Source organism: Thermobia domestica, chromosome 5, assembly GCF_964235325.1.
Source record: "Thermobia domestica chromosome 5, izTheDome1.hap1.1, whole genome shotgun sequence".
In the NCBI taxonomy this organism is placed as follows: Eukaryota; Metazoa; Arthropoda; class Insecta; order Zygentoma; family Lepismatidae; genus Thermobia; species Thermobia domestica.
This window is the reverse complement of record NC_137458.1, coordinates 312,115,135-312,132,681: the sequence shown is the minus strand read 5'-3', so window position 1 is coordinate 312,132,681 and position 17,547 is coordinate 312,115,135. Positions and strand designations below refer to the sequence as shown.

The 17,547-nt window shown below is 37.4% G+C and overlaps 1 protein-coding gene across 2 annotated transcripts in view; it reads right to left on the bottom strand.

Moving 5' to 3' along the window:
- The window catches only part of LOC145684962 (clotting factor G beta subunit-like), a 163,444-nt gene that overhangs the window by 42,319 nt on the left and 103,578 nt on the right, over positions 1–17,547 (bottom strand). For both annotated transcript variants that reach the window (XM_081757314.1, XM_081757313.1), the window contains one exon: positions 4,691–4,931. In XM_081757314.1, the coding sequence (XP_081613440.1) occupies positions 4,691–4,931 (241 nt within the window). The remainder of the gene's footprint in view (positions 1–4,690; positions 4,932–17,547) is intronic.

Below are 17,547 nucleotides of genomic sequence, written 5' to 3'. Positions count from 1 at the left end.
AATTGGAGACGAAGAGCAACAATCCTAAATCGATACATGCCTGGAGACAAAGAGTAACCATCCAAATCAATACATGGCTGGAGATGAAGAGCAACCATTCAAATCGATACATGCCTGGAGACGAAGAGCAACCATCCAAATCGATATATGCCTGGAGACAAAGAGTAACCATCCAAATCGATATATGCCTGGAGACGAAGAGTAACCATCCAAATCAATACATGCCTGAAGACGAAGAGCAACCATTCAAATCAATACATGCCTGGAGACGAAGAGCAACCATCTAATCGTACAGAGACGAAAGCAACCATCTAAATCGATACATGCCTCGAGCATGCCTGGAGACAAGAGCAACCATCTAAATCGATACATGCCTCGAGACGAAGAGTAACAATCCAAATCAATACACGCCTAGAGACAAAAGTAACCATCCAAATCGACATGCATGGAGACGAAGAGCAACCATCCAAATCGATACATGCCTGGAGACGAAGAGCAACCATCCAAATCGATACATGCCTGGAGACGAAAGAGCAACCATCCAAATCAATACATGCCTGGGAGACGAAAATCAACCATCTAAATCGATACATGCCTCGAGACGAAGAGTAACCATCCAAATCGATACATGCCTGGAGACGAAGAGTAACCATCTAAATCGATACATGCCTGGAGAACAAGAATAACCATCCAAATCGATATATGCCTGAAGACGAAGAGCAACCATCCAAATCAATACATGCCTGGAGACGAAGAGCAACCATCTAAATCGATACATGCCTCGAGACGAAGAGTAACAATCCAAATCGATACATGCCTGGAGACGAAGAGTAACCATCCAAATCAATACATGGCTGGAGATGAAGAGCAACCATTCAAATCGATACATGCCTGGAGACGAAGAGCAACCATCCAAATCGATATATGCCTGGAGACAAAGAGTAAACCATCCAAATCGATATATGCCTGGAGACGAAGAGTAACCATCCAAATCAATACATGCCTGAAGACGAAGAGCAACCATTCAAATCAATACATGCCTGGAGACGAAGAGCAACCATCTAAATCGATACATGCCTCGAGACGAAGAGCAACCATCTAAATCGATACATGCCTCGAGACGAAGAGCAACCATTCAAATCAATACATGCCTGAAGACGAAGAGCAACCATCCAAATCAATACATGCCTGGAGACGAAGAGCAACCATCTAAATCGATACATGCCTCGAGACGAAGAGTAACAATCCAAATCAATACACGCCTAGAGACAAAGAGTAACCATCCAAATCGATACATGCATGGAGACGAAGAGCAACCATCCAAATCGATACATGCCTGGAGACGAAGAGCAACCATCCAAATCGATACATGCCTGGAGACGAAGAGCAACCATCCAAATCAATACATGCCTGGAGACGAAGAGCAACCATCTAAATCGATACATGCCTCGAGACGAAGAGTAACCATCCAAATCGATACATGCCTGGAGACGAAGAGTAACCATCCAAATCGATACATGCCTGGAGACAAAGAGTAACCATCCAAATCGATATATGCCTGGAGACGAAGAGTCAACCATCCAAATCGATACATGCCTGGAGACAAAGAGTAACCATCCAAATCAATACATGCCTGGAGATGAAGAGCAACCATCCAAATCGATACATGCCTAGAGACAAAGAGTAACCATCCAAATCGATACATGCCTGGAGACGAAGAGCAACCATCCAAATCGATATATGCCTGGAGACAAAGAGTAACCATCCAAATCGATATATGCCTGGAGACGAAGAGCAACCATCCAAATCAATACATGCCTGGAGATGAAGAGCAACCATCCAAATCGATACATGCCTGGAGACAAAGAGTAACCATCCAAATCGATACATGCCTGGAGACGAAGTACAACCATCCAAATCGATACATGCCTGGAGACAAAAGTAACCTTCCAAATCGATACATGCCTGGAGACGAAGAGTAACCATCCAAATCAATACATGCCTGAAGACGAAGAGCAACCATTCAAATCAATACATGCCTGGAGACGAAGAGCAACCATCTAAATCGATACATGCCTCGAGACGAAGAGCAACCATCTAAATCGATACATGCCTCGAGACGAAGAGCAACCATTCAAATCAATACATGCCGAAGACGAAGAGCAACCATCCAAATCAATACATGCCTGGAGACGAAGAGCAACCATCTAAATCGATACATGCCTCGAGACGAAGAGTAACAATCCAAATCAATACACGCCTAGAGACAAAGAGTAACCATCCAAATCGATACATGCATGGAGACGAAGAGCAACCATCCAAATCGATACATGCCTGGAGACGAAGAGCAACCATCCAAATCGATACATGCCTGGAGACGAAGAGCAACCATCCAAATCAATACATGCCTGGAGACGAAGAGCAACCATCTAAATCGATACATGCCTCGAGACGAAGAGTAACCATCCAAATCGATACATGCCTGGAGACGAAGAGTAACCATCTAAATCGATACATGCCTGGAGACAAAGAGTAACCATCCAAATCGATATATGCCTGAAGACGAAGAGCAACCATCCAAATCAATACATGCCTGGAGACGAAGAGCAACCATCTAAATCGATACATGCCTCGAGACGAAGAGTAACAATCCAAATCGATACATGCCTGGAGACGAAGAGTAACCATCCAAATCAATACATGGCTGGAGATGAAGAGCAACCATTCAAATCGATACATGCCTGGAGACGAAGAGCAACCATCCAAATCGATATATGCCTGGAGACAAAGAGTAACCATCCAAATCGATATATGCCTGGAGACGAAGAGTAACCATCCAAATCAATACATGCCTGAAGACGAAGAGCAACCATTCAAATCAATACATGCCTGGAGACGAAGAGCAACCATCCAAATCGATACATGCCTCGAGACGAAGAGCAACCATCTAAATCGATACATGCCTCGAGACGAAGAGCAACCATTCAAATCAATACATGCCTGAAGACGAAGAGCAACCATCCAAATCAATACATGCCTGGAGACGAAGAGCAACCATCTAAATCGATACATGCCTCGAGACGAAGAGTAACAATCCAAATCAATACACGCCTGGAGACAAAGAGTAACCATCCAAATCGATACATGCATGGAGACGAAGAGCAACCATCCAAATCGATACATGCCTGGAGACGAAGAGCAACCATCCAAATCGATACATGCCTGGGAGACGAAGAGCAACCATCCAAATCAATACATGCCTGGAGACAAAGAGCAACCATCTAAATCGATACATGCCTCGAGACGAAGAGTAACCATCCAAATCGATACATGCCTGGAGACGAAGAGTAACCATCCAAATCGATACATGCCTGGAGACAAAGAGTAACCATCCAAATCGATATATGCCTGGAGACGAAGAGCAACCATCCAAATCGATACATGCCTGGAGACAAAGAGTAACCATCCAAATCAATACATGCCTGGAGATGAAGAGCAACCATCCAAATCGATACATGCCTAGAGACAAAGAGTAACCATCCAAATCGATACATGCCTGGAGACGAAGAGCAACCATCCAAATCGATATATGCCTGGAGACAAAGAGTAACCATCCAAATCGATATATGCCTGGAGACGAAGAGCAACCATCCAAATCAATACATGCCTGGAGATGAAGAGCAACCATTCAAATCGATACATGCCTGGAGACAAAGAGTAACCATCCAAATCGATACATGCCTGGAGACGAAGTACAACCATCCAAATCGATACATGCCTGGAGACAAAGAGTAACCTTCCAAATCGATACATGCCTGGAGACGAAGAGTAACCATCCAAATCGATACATGCCTGGAGACGAAGAGTAACCATCCAAATCGATACATGCCTGGAGACGAAGAACAGTCATCCAAATCGATACATGCCTGGAGACAAAGAACAACCATCCAAATCGATACATGCCTGGAGACGAAGAGCAATCATACAAATCAATACATGCCTGGAGACGAAGAGCAACCATCCAAATCAATACATGCCTGGAGACGAAGAGCAATCATACAAATCAATACATGCCTAGAGACGAAGAGCAACCATCCAAATCGATACATGCCTGGAGACGAAGAGCAACAATCCAAATCGATACATGCCTGGAGACGAAGAGCAACCATCCAAATCGACACATGCCTGGAGACGAAGAGCAACCATCCAAATCGACACATGCCTGGAGACGAAGGGCAACCATCCAAATCGATACATGCCTGGAGACGAAGAGCAACGTTGTCACAAGCAGCTTCACAGACCCGTAGTAGTATCCTTGGAACTTTTCTGTGATAGGTTCTCGTAGTTCGGCAAAATAGCATATGTGATGTTGACACACTTTGTCCCTTAAAACACCCCATAAGAAAAAGTTAGGGTGGTTTCAGATCGGGAGATGGAGCAGGCCACTCCACAGACCCACGTCTATCGATACAGCGGTTTGGGAATCTTTCGTTCAGCTACTCTCGCACTGGTATGGTTCTAAGTCCAGTAACCGTTATCCGCACTCTCAGGCTACACAGTGTTGCCGAATCGAAACTTTTAAACCAGAATTTTAAATGCTACAGTCAGAGAAATATTATATACATAATTATGCACCTCTCTATACAGTATCATGCTATAGGTTACATTGAATGAACTTGAAATTACTTACTACAGTTCAATACGCGATTGGTAGGTGGTTTTGTAGATGATCTGGACCTAGAGGCTTCTTTACGTCCTGACCTCGTGCTTGCCGTCTTTAATGTTGGTGAAGAAGATGATGATTTTGATTTTGGTGCTTTTGTTTTTGCCTTTACCGTTGTTGTTTTTGTTGTTGTTGTTGTAGAAGCGGTTGTTGCTTTCTGTGGTGCAGGTGCTACCGTTGGCTCATACAAAGCGTCACACAGTTCATCCTGAAATAAAAAGAATAGAAAATTGAAACCTATTCCCTCTCAAATAACTCTGTATAGGGTGTTTCAATCAAACAAATAATTCTTATAATTTAATAAGAAAACATTATGTTTATTTACAAACTAATTCTACTTCAGTGGGGATACCATGCTCTGTGGTAGAGCGTTTACCTCTGGGTGCGTGGTTCCCTCGTTCGATCCCCGGCAAGTAAGTTTGTGGTGGACAACATCGTGTCCGTGGGCTTTTTCGGGATACTCTAGGGTTGCCATTCGTCCCGGAAAATTCAGGACTGTCACGGGAAGGAAATCTACGTTCCGGAGTCCCGAAAATATTTCTCAGAATGCTTAAATATTACGGATTTCAGCGAAGAAGAAATTAAGCTAATATTATAGTTTGTTTTTTTTTCACAGGAATAGGTAGGCTATATAATTATTCTCTTCAACTTCTGAGTATGACAATTCAAAATTTGAAAAAAAAACTTGAATACATAAAGCATGGATTTAATTAAGTTCATGATTTAACTACTTTGACATTGAACGAAGCATTCGTTTCATTGGACCAGGGACAAATGGTTCCACTGCCCAATCTTACTGTTATTTTTAGTACCCTGTTTCAATCTGCATTTTGCTTTTGAAATATTTTAATCAATAATCCCTGACATATATTTTTGGTTATTTTCTGCTGACCATTCAAGAAAAACATATTGTTTTAACTAATAAAACTGAAGAGACAACAATGGGAAACATTATACCTTGAATGAGCTAAAACAGACTCTGAATGCCACCATGCCACAAAATATAACTGATCCTGAGAAATTGAAAATAAAAATTGCTTGCCGCTGGGGAGGGGGGCGGAAGAGATAAGTTATCTGCTTTTATTTGCTTAACTAGGAAGGAGAAATTCTACGAAAATGATTAGAAATGTGATTACGTAATACTTGAACAACTCTATCTAATGGAAGAAGGGCCAACTCAAACGAAGTGGTCCAGAGTAGGTTGCTCGATCATCGAAAATTACAAAAATTTGAGTGTGATGAACTTTGTGTATGAGAAGGTCAATAACACTGTTGTCGTATTTACAAGTGTTCCTGAATGGCGGCCATCTTTGTTGTTGGTGGAGTGCCAATTTTTGCATTTGCAAGTGTGTACGAAAACTACAATTGCTCAGGACGTACGAATCAGACGAACACCAAACAAAAACGAATGTTTAGAGGAGAGATTAAGGTACACGAAGAATATATATTCTTGCTTCTAAATAAATATGCAGAGTTGCAGACCAATACATGAAATTACCAGAGAAACTAGAGAAAATTACACTTTTAAACGGGCTGTATGTTAGAATGGCATAAAATGGGAATTCATAAGTTTTGTGCTTAATACTATTGCATGTAAAGAGTCTGCAGAAATATTCACAGCTATGATACTACTGGCACCGTAGATTTATGGGGGTACGAAAGTTAAAGTTTGTGATTTTGATGCCATTTTTAGGCCATCATATGTCAGGAGGACAAAGTGCTAAACATTGCTGCTTAGGCCACAAAGTAATTCTGCATATGAATAAACTACATATTACAAAAAAATCAGGACTGATGTTACACGGAGAAAAAAGTGAGGACATGGTAAAAATGCGAAGAAAGCACGTGCGTGACGATGGTCATAGCCCGAAAAAATTTAAATGTTCGGATATTTTTCATGTTAGATTTTAAAAACTATACATGGTTCAGCAATTAGGCCCGCTTTCGTTTGCGTTTAGTTGTGTCAAAGTTTGCGAGTTGAGCGTGTTCCGTCTTTCTAGCTGCATAATCATTGCCACGTCTATATGAGAGAGGGGGTTAGCTCCCCCTTGGACCAAAGTTATCCATCGTCTAACTGGACCGCGGTATTAAGGCACTCAAAATATCAGCAAAGTGTCATTGAAATCCAATCCCAGTTGCGGAAGGTAGTGTGTTCACAAAGTTGCTTTACATCTATCTATCCTATTTAAATATATAACGCAACCTTGTAAACATATCACCTTCCGTACCATTGCCGATACTATACAAAAACTATAAAATTAGAATGTGCATATGTGCCGAAAAGAACCAAAAAAAAAAACTGTACATTATTTAAAAGTAGCTGTTGTGCCCTTGCTTGTTAAAACTTTACAATCAAGTAATACTAGAAATCCTATTCTAACAATAGATCATTACAGTTAGTTTCTGTAAGTTGGCCACCTGTCTAAATTGGCCATTTTTCAATGGAACCGATGGTGGCCAACATAGACAGGTTTCACTGTAGTAACACATGAGGTAATTTAAAAACGCAAACGATTTTCCATGTTAATAACTATGGCCGACAGAACTACATCTATCACATTACGGTCGTCAAAATATGTCTCGCAATTTCGATTTCGTTTCTTACAAGAGGTTTCAACCGAGATACATTATTGACATTTTATCACCGTAAAACCATAAACAGTGCGTCATATGAATAACGGTCACATATACTATAGAAGACAGGAATGTTAAAAAAAAGTTGCATTCTTTGAATATAAGCTCTGTCTATGCTCTTTATTTGTAATTTTTAATGAGCTTTTCTTATTGAAACTTTGAAATTTTAGAACGTCTTTATGGACTTGTTAAATGTTTTCGAATCGTTTTAACCAAGTTATTACTATTCTACGTGTGCACCGTCGTGTGGGCAAATAAGTCGTTTTAAAAAGTAGAGCTTTTGTGTCTCAATTAAGCTTTCCTCAGCTACTACGACTATCAAACAGAGACCTCTTACTTGTAAACAATTAAAGGATTTAATGTTATACGAAGAATGTCCACACCATCTTCACAAACAAAAGAAGAATAAGATTTTTTTTTTTTTTTGCAGTGGACATTTTTTTATGTGTGTAAATCTTTGAATTACTAATTGCAGCATAATTTAAGAGCAAAACAATAGTGCGAACATTGTAAGCAAAATGCTCACAACAGAAATTTTACAGCTTAATAAAGGACCTTATCTAAAGCAGAATGGAATTTAAATTTCACAGAATAATACGAACACCGGCAGAAAGAATTTTTAGGGGATAATGAAGACTCACGACACACACATACAAAGAGAAGGAAAGTTCAAGTCATCGATAGGAATAAGGCTTACTTTTATATTAACATTAACATGTTTTACTAAATATTTACCAGGCTAGTAATTAAACCGTTAAAAATTGACGATTAAGTTAATCCAGTAAAAATTTTGTTAATTTATCATTTAATCAATAAAATTTTGCAGGAGTTAACTTTTACTTGATGACAGAAGGAATTAACAGGATCTAAGAATTAAAATATTATTCGTTACACGTTTGAAGGAATTAGTAGGGTCTAATGATTCAAATAATAATCGTTACTCGTTAGAAGGAATTAGTAGGCTCTGTCAATTAAAATATTAATCGTTACTTGTTAGAAGGAATTAGTAGGGTCTAATGATTCAAATAATAATCGTTACTCGTTAGAAGGAATTAGTAGACTCTGTCAATTAAAATATTAATCGTTACTTGTTAGAAGGAATTAGTAGGGTCTAATGATTCAAATAATAATCGTTACTCGTTAGAAGGAATTAGTAGGCTCTGTCAATTAAAATATTAATCGTTACTTGTTAGAAGGAATTAGTAGGGTCTAATGATTCAAATAATAATCGTTACTCGTTAGAAGGAATTAATAGGATCTAACGATAAAAATATTAATCTTTACTCGTTAGAAGGAATTAGTAGGGTCTATTGATTAGGGTCTAACGATTGAAATATTGTTTTTCCTCGAAAAACTTTTTTTTGGCAAGAATATTTATTGTGGCTTTCTTCAAAATCTTCAGGGGCGGTTCCATTACAGAAATAGATTAAAGTAGGCCCTTTGTTTTTCAAAATGCCCTCAACTTTCCTTCAAATCTGAATTTATGGACTGATGAAGTTTTTAACGATGAATTCGCGATTATTGAAGACAATTAGATGTTGTTAGTTTTAATATAACTGTAATATGATGTATATACATGACACTATATTTGGGCATTAAGTCTATTTGTTCTTTTAAAATAAACAAATACAATATTTTATTTCCGTGATTTGTTTGATGTCTTCTTGTTTGACATATTACACTTTCATTTGCAGAGCATCAAAAATTTATACTATTTTCTGTATGCTATCCTAAATTTAGGTGAAACAAGAATTCTTGCTTGGTCAAATAATGTTAAGACTACAATTTGGCCTACAATTACATCTCAACTTGGGTGTAAGTGAAACCGAATTTCCTTTTTCACGTGCTGGCAATTTATATAATTATCTCCATCTACTCTTAGATGTAGGCGGAACAGCAATTCTTATTTGATATATTCCTGTTTCGCCTACAGTCCTGCTGAAGCAAACAGACATTTCTGTTATCAATTCCTATTTCGTCCAATCTTCATATTCAACGTTTTTGGAATTATTATTTCAGAATTTCTATCTTCTACAATCAATGAGCAAATGAAGAGTCAAATAAAGTATCTTACAATTAGGAATAGACCATCTTACAATTAGATATTGATTAGATTTGGAAATCTGAATACAGTGAACGATTGAATACCTGGTGAGATAATAAGATAGCAACTAAGTGCAATTAACGTATTGTACATTTTATATTGACTGTGACCAATTACTGACTGTATTACGTTGTCTGTTTGAGTAATTACTGACATCATTGCACTTTGCAAGTGATATTTTTCTTGTAGCGGAAGTGTTGATCAATGTTGATTTTTTTTATTAAGTGTGCGTTTTATTGCTTCCTTTTTTCTGGTTTGTATGTTTTATTTGATATTATCGATAATTGTTTCTACAAATGGCTTGCCAGAAATTGTATAAATGATGTGTAAGTGATGAAACTCAGAGTAAATTTAAGGAAGAAAAAAATCTGGAATATTCAAGTAAGTAAACTTCTCTCGAAACATTACACAAAGCAAGAATATCCTCTGTTTTGGTACAAGATACTCTTCAGCATCATATGCTGCCATGGAGAAATTACCCATGTAAATATGTCATTTGCGAGCATTGATGACATCTTTTTATATATAGAAGTAACTCAGACAGTAACGTTATTTGCTGCCGTGCGTCATTTGCAGACATTGATGACATTATCTTTTAAAATACAGAAGTAACTAAAATAGTAGCGTTATTTTTGCCATGCTTCATTTGTGGACATTGATGATATTATCTTTTTGTATACGAAAGTAACTAAGATATAACGTCATTTTCTGCCATGCGTCATTTGCGGACATTGGTGATATTATCTTTTTGTATACTAAAGTAACTAAGATAGTAACGCCATTTGCGCACATTGATGACATTATCTTTTTATATACAAAAGTAACTAAGATAATGTAATTTTCTGCCGTGCGTCATTTGCAGACATTGACTACATTATCTTTTCATATACGAAAGTAACGAAGATAGTAATACCATTTGCTACCAGGCGTCATTTGCGGGCAGTGATGGAATATGCATTTTTAGATTATGTATGTATGACTTCCTTTACGCTGGTATGGATCGCCAGCTCACGGTTTCTCAAATTCTCGAAGTCCATATGAACATTTTCTCTTAGTTCTACGTAATGATTCATCTCTTACAGTTTGTCGGTATAGCATATTAACACCCTGTATACAACATTGTATGAAATTGCTTGTACAAATGTTGCAGCGTAACTCTGAACGTTTGAACAATTTCAATCAAACTTGGTACATATATGACCCAAAATCTGAAAAAACAAAAATTCTGTGAGAGAGGGAACGGGATAACTAACATGTAGAAATAATCGAAAATGTCCGATGTTAGTGTTAATCTATAGTTTTTAGGATGGCTGAGATGAATATCCAAAATAACCAAGATTATTGCCGAATCAGGGTGTTTACTAAAATTCCAAAATGAAATTTCATGACTTTTTCGTGACCTTTTCTTCACCAAATCATAAAATTTCCCAACATTTTCAATAGCAAATTTGGGTGCGAATTAGGCCGAATTTTCATCCATGCGATAGAAACGTACTTTGTTTGCGATTTGGTAGCGTCTAAAGCCGACCAGACATTTTTGGTGGTGAATTTTGACGTTTTATAGAACGAATTTTTCCGATCTGTAGTTACATTTGTACCATTTTAAAAAAATCATGACCCAGAAGATAAATTTCGTGACTTTCATGACCGTTTTCTGATTTCGTGACTTTTTCGTGACATTCGTGACTTTCGTGACCGATAGACACCCTGCGAATCCATAGCTTTCGGAGTCGGAAGAAGAGTTGAATCATTTGAAATTAGTTTTGAAACATAGTCATCCCATCTCACCTCAAACTGGGATTTTTGAAGTTTGTTTTGATTAAAGGGAATATTCTAGGGGAAAACGGGGATGTGTTTGAAACTTTATGCCAAAAGTAGAGTAGTAGAGTATTTTATCTTTTCTTACCATTACAGTTTCGGTGAAATGCATACAGTAAGGGGGAAGGGAATTCAAGTACTTTGCATAAACATATTCTCCCCGTGCGAAGAACGGACATTTGAGCTTATTTTGTATATAAGTATAGATTAGATGTTTTTTATTTGAAGGTTAGAAATCATTTCTTTTGTTAGGAATTATAATAAGATATTATTCCAAAATTACGAAGTATCTTTGTTATTGTATTCTTCTTGGTAAAATATATTCAACTTGATCATAGTAATCATGGAATACCAAAAAATTAAATACTAGTGAAAAATAACTTTTCTATCAAAAACTAAACAAAAATTTAAGGCATAACAAATGACATTCTGACCGTGTCCAAAAGTGTGAAGTGCACATTTCAAGCGTGCACACTCGCAGGCTACAAACGGAGTGCACACTAGATAGTGTATACTTCGTCCAATTAGCTTTAGATCCGCACTTCGTTTCAGCGCCTCATTGTGGTAGACAATGAAACATTGATAACAAAAGAAAGGAGAATTTCGCCTGCTAGAAAAAAAACTATATTTTTAGATGAATTATTTTCCAGTTATGTTAAAGATTTATATTTCGTCAAGGACGCCGATTCCGGGAGGATCAGGGGCCCCCGCAAAGCTCATGCAATCCCCCTCATTGTATCTGTGAATATACAATAATTTGGCATAATTTGAATGCAATTTGTCTTAAAATCCTCATATCTGTATTCTGTATCTGAATCACCCCCCCCCCAAATTTACAGAGAAATCGGCGCCCTTGTATATCGTACAGATCGACCATATGGAGCAACCATAAAATGACTTCAGTGTCTCTTTTATGTATGCCAACAACTTCAACTTTGCCGTAACTGCAAATATTTGCCATTCGGATCTTTGACGTGTAGATTAACAAAAGCAGAGCGTAAAGGCAATAACTAAATACAGATTGTGTTATGTGCACAATAAACTCGTACCAGCATTAAAAAAACACTAAGCTATTGGCGACGTTCTACTTTACTTGTATTAGGCATAATTGCGTGAGGGAATACATATGTATTAATTGACCGGGAGGAGAGTAGCACTGGTAGTTAGGGCGCTGACGGTACTGTTGCGGGTGCTATTTGCAAGCAATGTGACTTAATTTCTTAGTCCCTAAAATTAACTTAGGGATTTTATTGCAGCTGAAACAGGCAGTTTGCAAGAGCGTTTCAACACCGAAAGGTACTGAGGAGAGCGTTATTTACAGTAATGTGGCACAAAACTACTTTGGTGAATACATAATGTATGAGATCTTAGAGAGTTCATATTCTGTATAACTGCTTCCTGTAAGGTGGATTACACAACAATGATACTGTAATTGTGGTAGTTCTACTGTATTGCTTCAGTTATAGGCATACTAATTAAACTATTTCTACTATATTGCGCTAATAATTAAGTTCCGTAGATATTACTCTCGTTATGAATCTATAGATTCTATCCGTAAATCTTCGAAATAGTGTCTCCATATTCTTAATCTGCACCAAACGTAAACTTACAAGGATGACAAGGAAAGAAGTAGTGCAGTTGAACAACGTGAGGACCAACATTTACAGGGAAAAAAGCTATTATGTCACTATGAAATATCAATGTATAAGGATCAAATATACACAAGGTGGATAACCCTAATTAAAGTAATACGGTAAAAATAAAAAAAATGTAAGATTACTATCTTATACGGCCGCTTAAGTGCAGTCCTGTACATGTGTAAGCCCCAACACTCGTATGGACTTCGCTACGCTTTCGGCGCCCTACATCTCTTAGTATACACCCACTCTCTCTTCCATATTCTTCCCACTGCGAAAAAGGTTACTCAGTTACTACACAAATCCTCTCCTTCAAATATAAACATAAGAACTACTAATATAATAAGAATTTTACGAAAATTAAGATACTTTTTAATGAAAAATGGCTCTTATTGTTCGACTGCATGGAAGGAGTTACTTGTTCATAGTTTCATAGTGGGTACAGTAATGGGAATAATAACAAGAAAAAAAAAACTCATTAGTCCCAGGATCTGTCAATAGGCAGAGTACTTAATAATAATAGGACAGTAATGGGATTACATGAATTAAGAGAAATTTGTAAAATCTTTGATAAATGTGTAGAAAGAAATTTTAGACTTGTTTTTCACTTTTGACCAGCTGTCAAAAATGCAAAATGTACAGTAAGTGACATATTACGATCCCTCACACAGATCAAGTGCAAGAGAATAAAGTAGCTTTGAAAGTAATTTGTTTGTTTAGAATCAAAATTAGGCCTATCTACAATACCTACGAATTAACATTTGCAAATGTAGTTTTAGCCATAGAGTAATCAAAAATTAAAGTATTCGTTATTCTACGCTAAAGCTTAATATTATAACTCATATGCCATTGAAGTTTATAATTTACGTACAAATAGCTGCATTACCGATAGTCTAATTATCACAATTAAGCTGCTTAAACCGTGAAATATTTTAGGCAAAAATGTCTTATAGCATTATTAAAAAAATTATTTCGTTGCTTTCCCTACACTATTTTAAATTCCATTACATACTCATAGAATATGGCATAAATACGTTTGTTATTTTGTAACACTTTGGTATTGCACTTATAAAATCCCTAATTTGTATATTTATCAAGTGAAATTATTATAAGATCAGCTCACAAAAATATTCACCTCAACAAAAATATTAAAAATAAGCCTTTTAAAATTTTATTACGTCATTTTGACATTATTGTTGTTCCTACTACGAAGAACTCCCATCTTAAGTACGCAAGTGTGCTAACGTAGTGTAAATCCTCGCACACTACGTACTATGCACTCACAGACTTGTGAACTTGGACCTTTGGACGCACATTAGGTGACGTCAGTTCCGGACAGAAGTGTACTTCGAATGCGTACTTGTATCTTTTGAACACGGCCTCTGTGTCTGTTGCCCATTTACACTTGAAATGAAATGAAATGAAATCTGTCAGTTTTACGTCCCACGATTATGCCGGTTAGGCTAAAGGAGACTGTGATTATGAGAAATGAATGAAATAGTGGAACGAAGAAAGTGGGAGGAACCGGGAGAACCCCGAGGAAAGCCACGAGCACAGTGTTTGTCCAAAACAAAGTCCACCCGGCACCAGCTGAGATCGAACCAGGGACCCCAAGCACCGGAGGTGAACGCTCTACCACTGAGCCACCGCGCCTCCCTTAATTTGCACTTGAATTTTTATATCCTAAAACTTCAATTAAATTAAACTTTTATGTATTTTTTTTTTTTTTTGAGAGAGAGAGAAAGGTACAAACAAAAAAGAAATTAATTCCAAAGAGGTTTCAGTTGCTCTTAAGTTAAGTGAGTAGTGACTGTGGCACCGCCACTTGAAAGAGTTATGTACCATGAACTACTAAAAGCAAAAACGAATAAAATCAGTCGCAGCGCGAGTCTGATAGAATAAGCTAGTGATACACTTAGCTACTGCCAGTAGCAGACGACGCAGTTAGTTACAACTCTAGCCGGTAGTGTCGCCGAATCACTTTCGTTGCATTGTAGGAATAATTTGAATTTCCATTAGGAATATAGGAGTTGGTCATCAGGATAATCAGTGATTAATTCGATTTTAGAGAGTCATATGCATTACATCATACCTTTATGAAAACATGCTTTTAGCTTAATATCTCATTGAATCACACATAAGGATAAGGAACTCGAAGGAGAGCGCTCATTCCAGAATTATCTAAACTTTATAGTCTCACAAGAAATTCTCAACTTCGGTTTTCTTCAGCAGGACTTATCTAATTCCGCATCTGGATTCAATATTGTGAATCGGGCTTCATTTTGTTTAATACTTGTTCAAGATGCATCATTATCACTATTACACATTAAGTGCTTAAATCATGACACACTACAATAATAACTCATCACGTTATGTGTACACGTACATCATTATTCTATCATGAAATTATGAACTGTCATGAAATGTGTCTCTTAGAGCTCTTCTTTCAAGTGTGCTGGCGCTGCTGTCGACGTGTGTTTTCCTCTCGTACCACCCTCAAAAGAAGACAGACAAGTTGCTTTGGTCGAGATAATTCAATAGCTAAATGTGGACAAGGTTGCCACATTGACGGACATCATTGTTCATTGTTTTGTTAGCCATTCTAAGTAGCGTACGCTCTTCACTCGTCAAGACTAAACGACAATGACAAATTGGCAACACAGTAGAGGTCAGGGGCGGACCTAGGGGAGGCGATCCTCCAGAAGAGGAAACTTTCTTATTTTATAAACATATAAATAAAACCCATCCCAGAGTTTGGAACTCTTAAAAGTAGTTCTAAGTAGCAGTATTACAACCCACCTCCCCCTCCAGAAGTCCGTCCTAGATCCGCCCTAGTGTTCACTTCTTTCTCCAAAGCAAAGGGATGGTTCTTTCCGTAAGAGGGGGGTAGAAGTGTGTTTCATATATTTTCTAAGGTCACACTTGAAATAAAAAGATTTTAGAACACTGCATAATCGTTTATAGCCTTATGCAGAGTCGTTCTGACAAGGGATTGGTGCAATTCTAAAGAGTTCGACTAACATATGTTTCCTGCAATAGTCAAGCCTTTAGTATGACGCTAATCATAAGTCAAAACGACTCTGCCTAAGGCGGTTAATGTCTTTATAATTCGTAATTTTCGAGAAGTAATTTCATGAACGAAGAGCACTGAGGATAACAGCAGAATGGATATTGCTGTTTGTTAGACTAATCATTTTCATATTGTTATTCTGATTAACCGAAACACAATTACATCTTGGGTTATGATAAAGCAAATATTTAAAAATTAACATCCTGTGGATGTACTAAAACTGTTTTAACTTATTGTTATTTATAAGGAACGAGTTACAATTAAATATAAATTTTCACAGTAATTTCTTGCCTTAATACAATTTGAACACTAAAAATAAAACAATTGAACGAGTTTTGTTCCTGTGTAAGGAAAGACGATGGAGAATTAATTTGTCTCTTTCAAATGCATATTCAATATGTCCAACTGTTTCTATGATTTGTAATTCACGACACTACAATAACAATTCACCACGTTTTGCATATCTTTGTTCTCGAAACCGTTATTAAATGTTCCTCGTCGAAAAAGTTATCACCAAGGTATTTGTTATTAATCTTCAAAATGACTGTAAAAAATCAGCGCCATCATGATATCGAAAAGAAAGTTATTATTATTATTATTCACAGTCGGAAAAAATAATGAAAAAAATGTAATGCATTAAAATTAAAGTAAGGGAAACGTAATTGATTAAATTTAAAACGTACCGTGGCTTTCAGCTGTTAACGACTTTCCACTAGTTCCTAATCCCATAAAAGTCATGAGTGAAGAAATCTAAAAGTGAAGAAATCTTTGGCTTCATCTGAATCGGTACCGAAATCAAAGTATATAAAATAACAGGTAACCCCAGCTCGCGTTTAGCGTTCTGATTAGCTCCCTGTCTGTGACATCATCTGGAGAAACTTTTGCCCATCTTGAAACAGTACACCAACTGGCGTAATTGCGTATGCAGTATTTCACTTGTTCTTTTGAACGAAAGACTCACTCGGGGAAGTAATGCTCCCGGAAGTAGGAACTAAATATATGGTTCTGATTGGTTGGCGTTATCCGTTTCTTGACACTTAGTATTCATATAGCAGAAATCAAACGCTTGCTGTTGTCGGTCCTCGTGGCCGAGCGTGCTATTGCAACTAGTAATAGAGATCTCTTTTAGCGTGGGTTCAAACCCTACTCAAGGAAAATTTTTTTAAATTTTCAAAACACTTTTTCCATTAAAATAAGATGAAAATAATACTCAAAAAAGGATTCACTTACTTTTGTGCAGATAAGTAGTAGTAGTAGGAGGAGGCGGATGAGGAGGAGAAGGAGAAGGAGGAGAAGGAACGGGCTAGAAGTCAGTCAGGGTTCGTTTTGTTCCTCCTTTACCCCCACTATATAAATTTTGTTACCAACTTAAAACGCCTGGCTAGGGTAGCGCGCGAAAAAAGTTACTTCCGGGACTATCACTCTTCCAAGTGGGTCGTTTGAACGATACCTCGCGATTCTCAAGGATGATATAAAATAGAGGATCTGCCCATGTGTATCCTCATCCTATTAACTGAATGAAGCCAAAACAACCTAGCATTGGCATGTCTGAACGGCTACT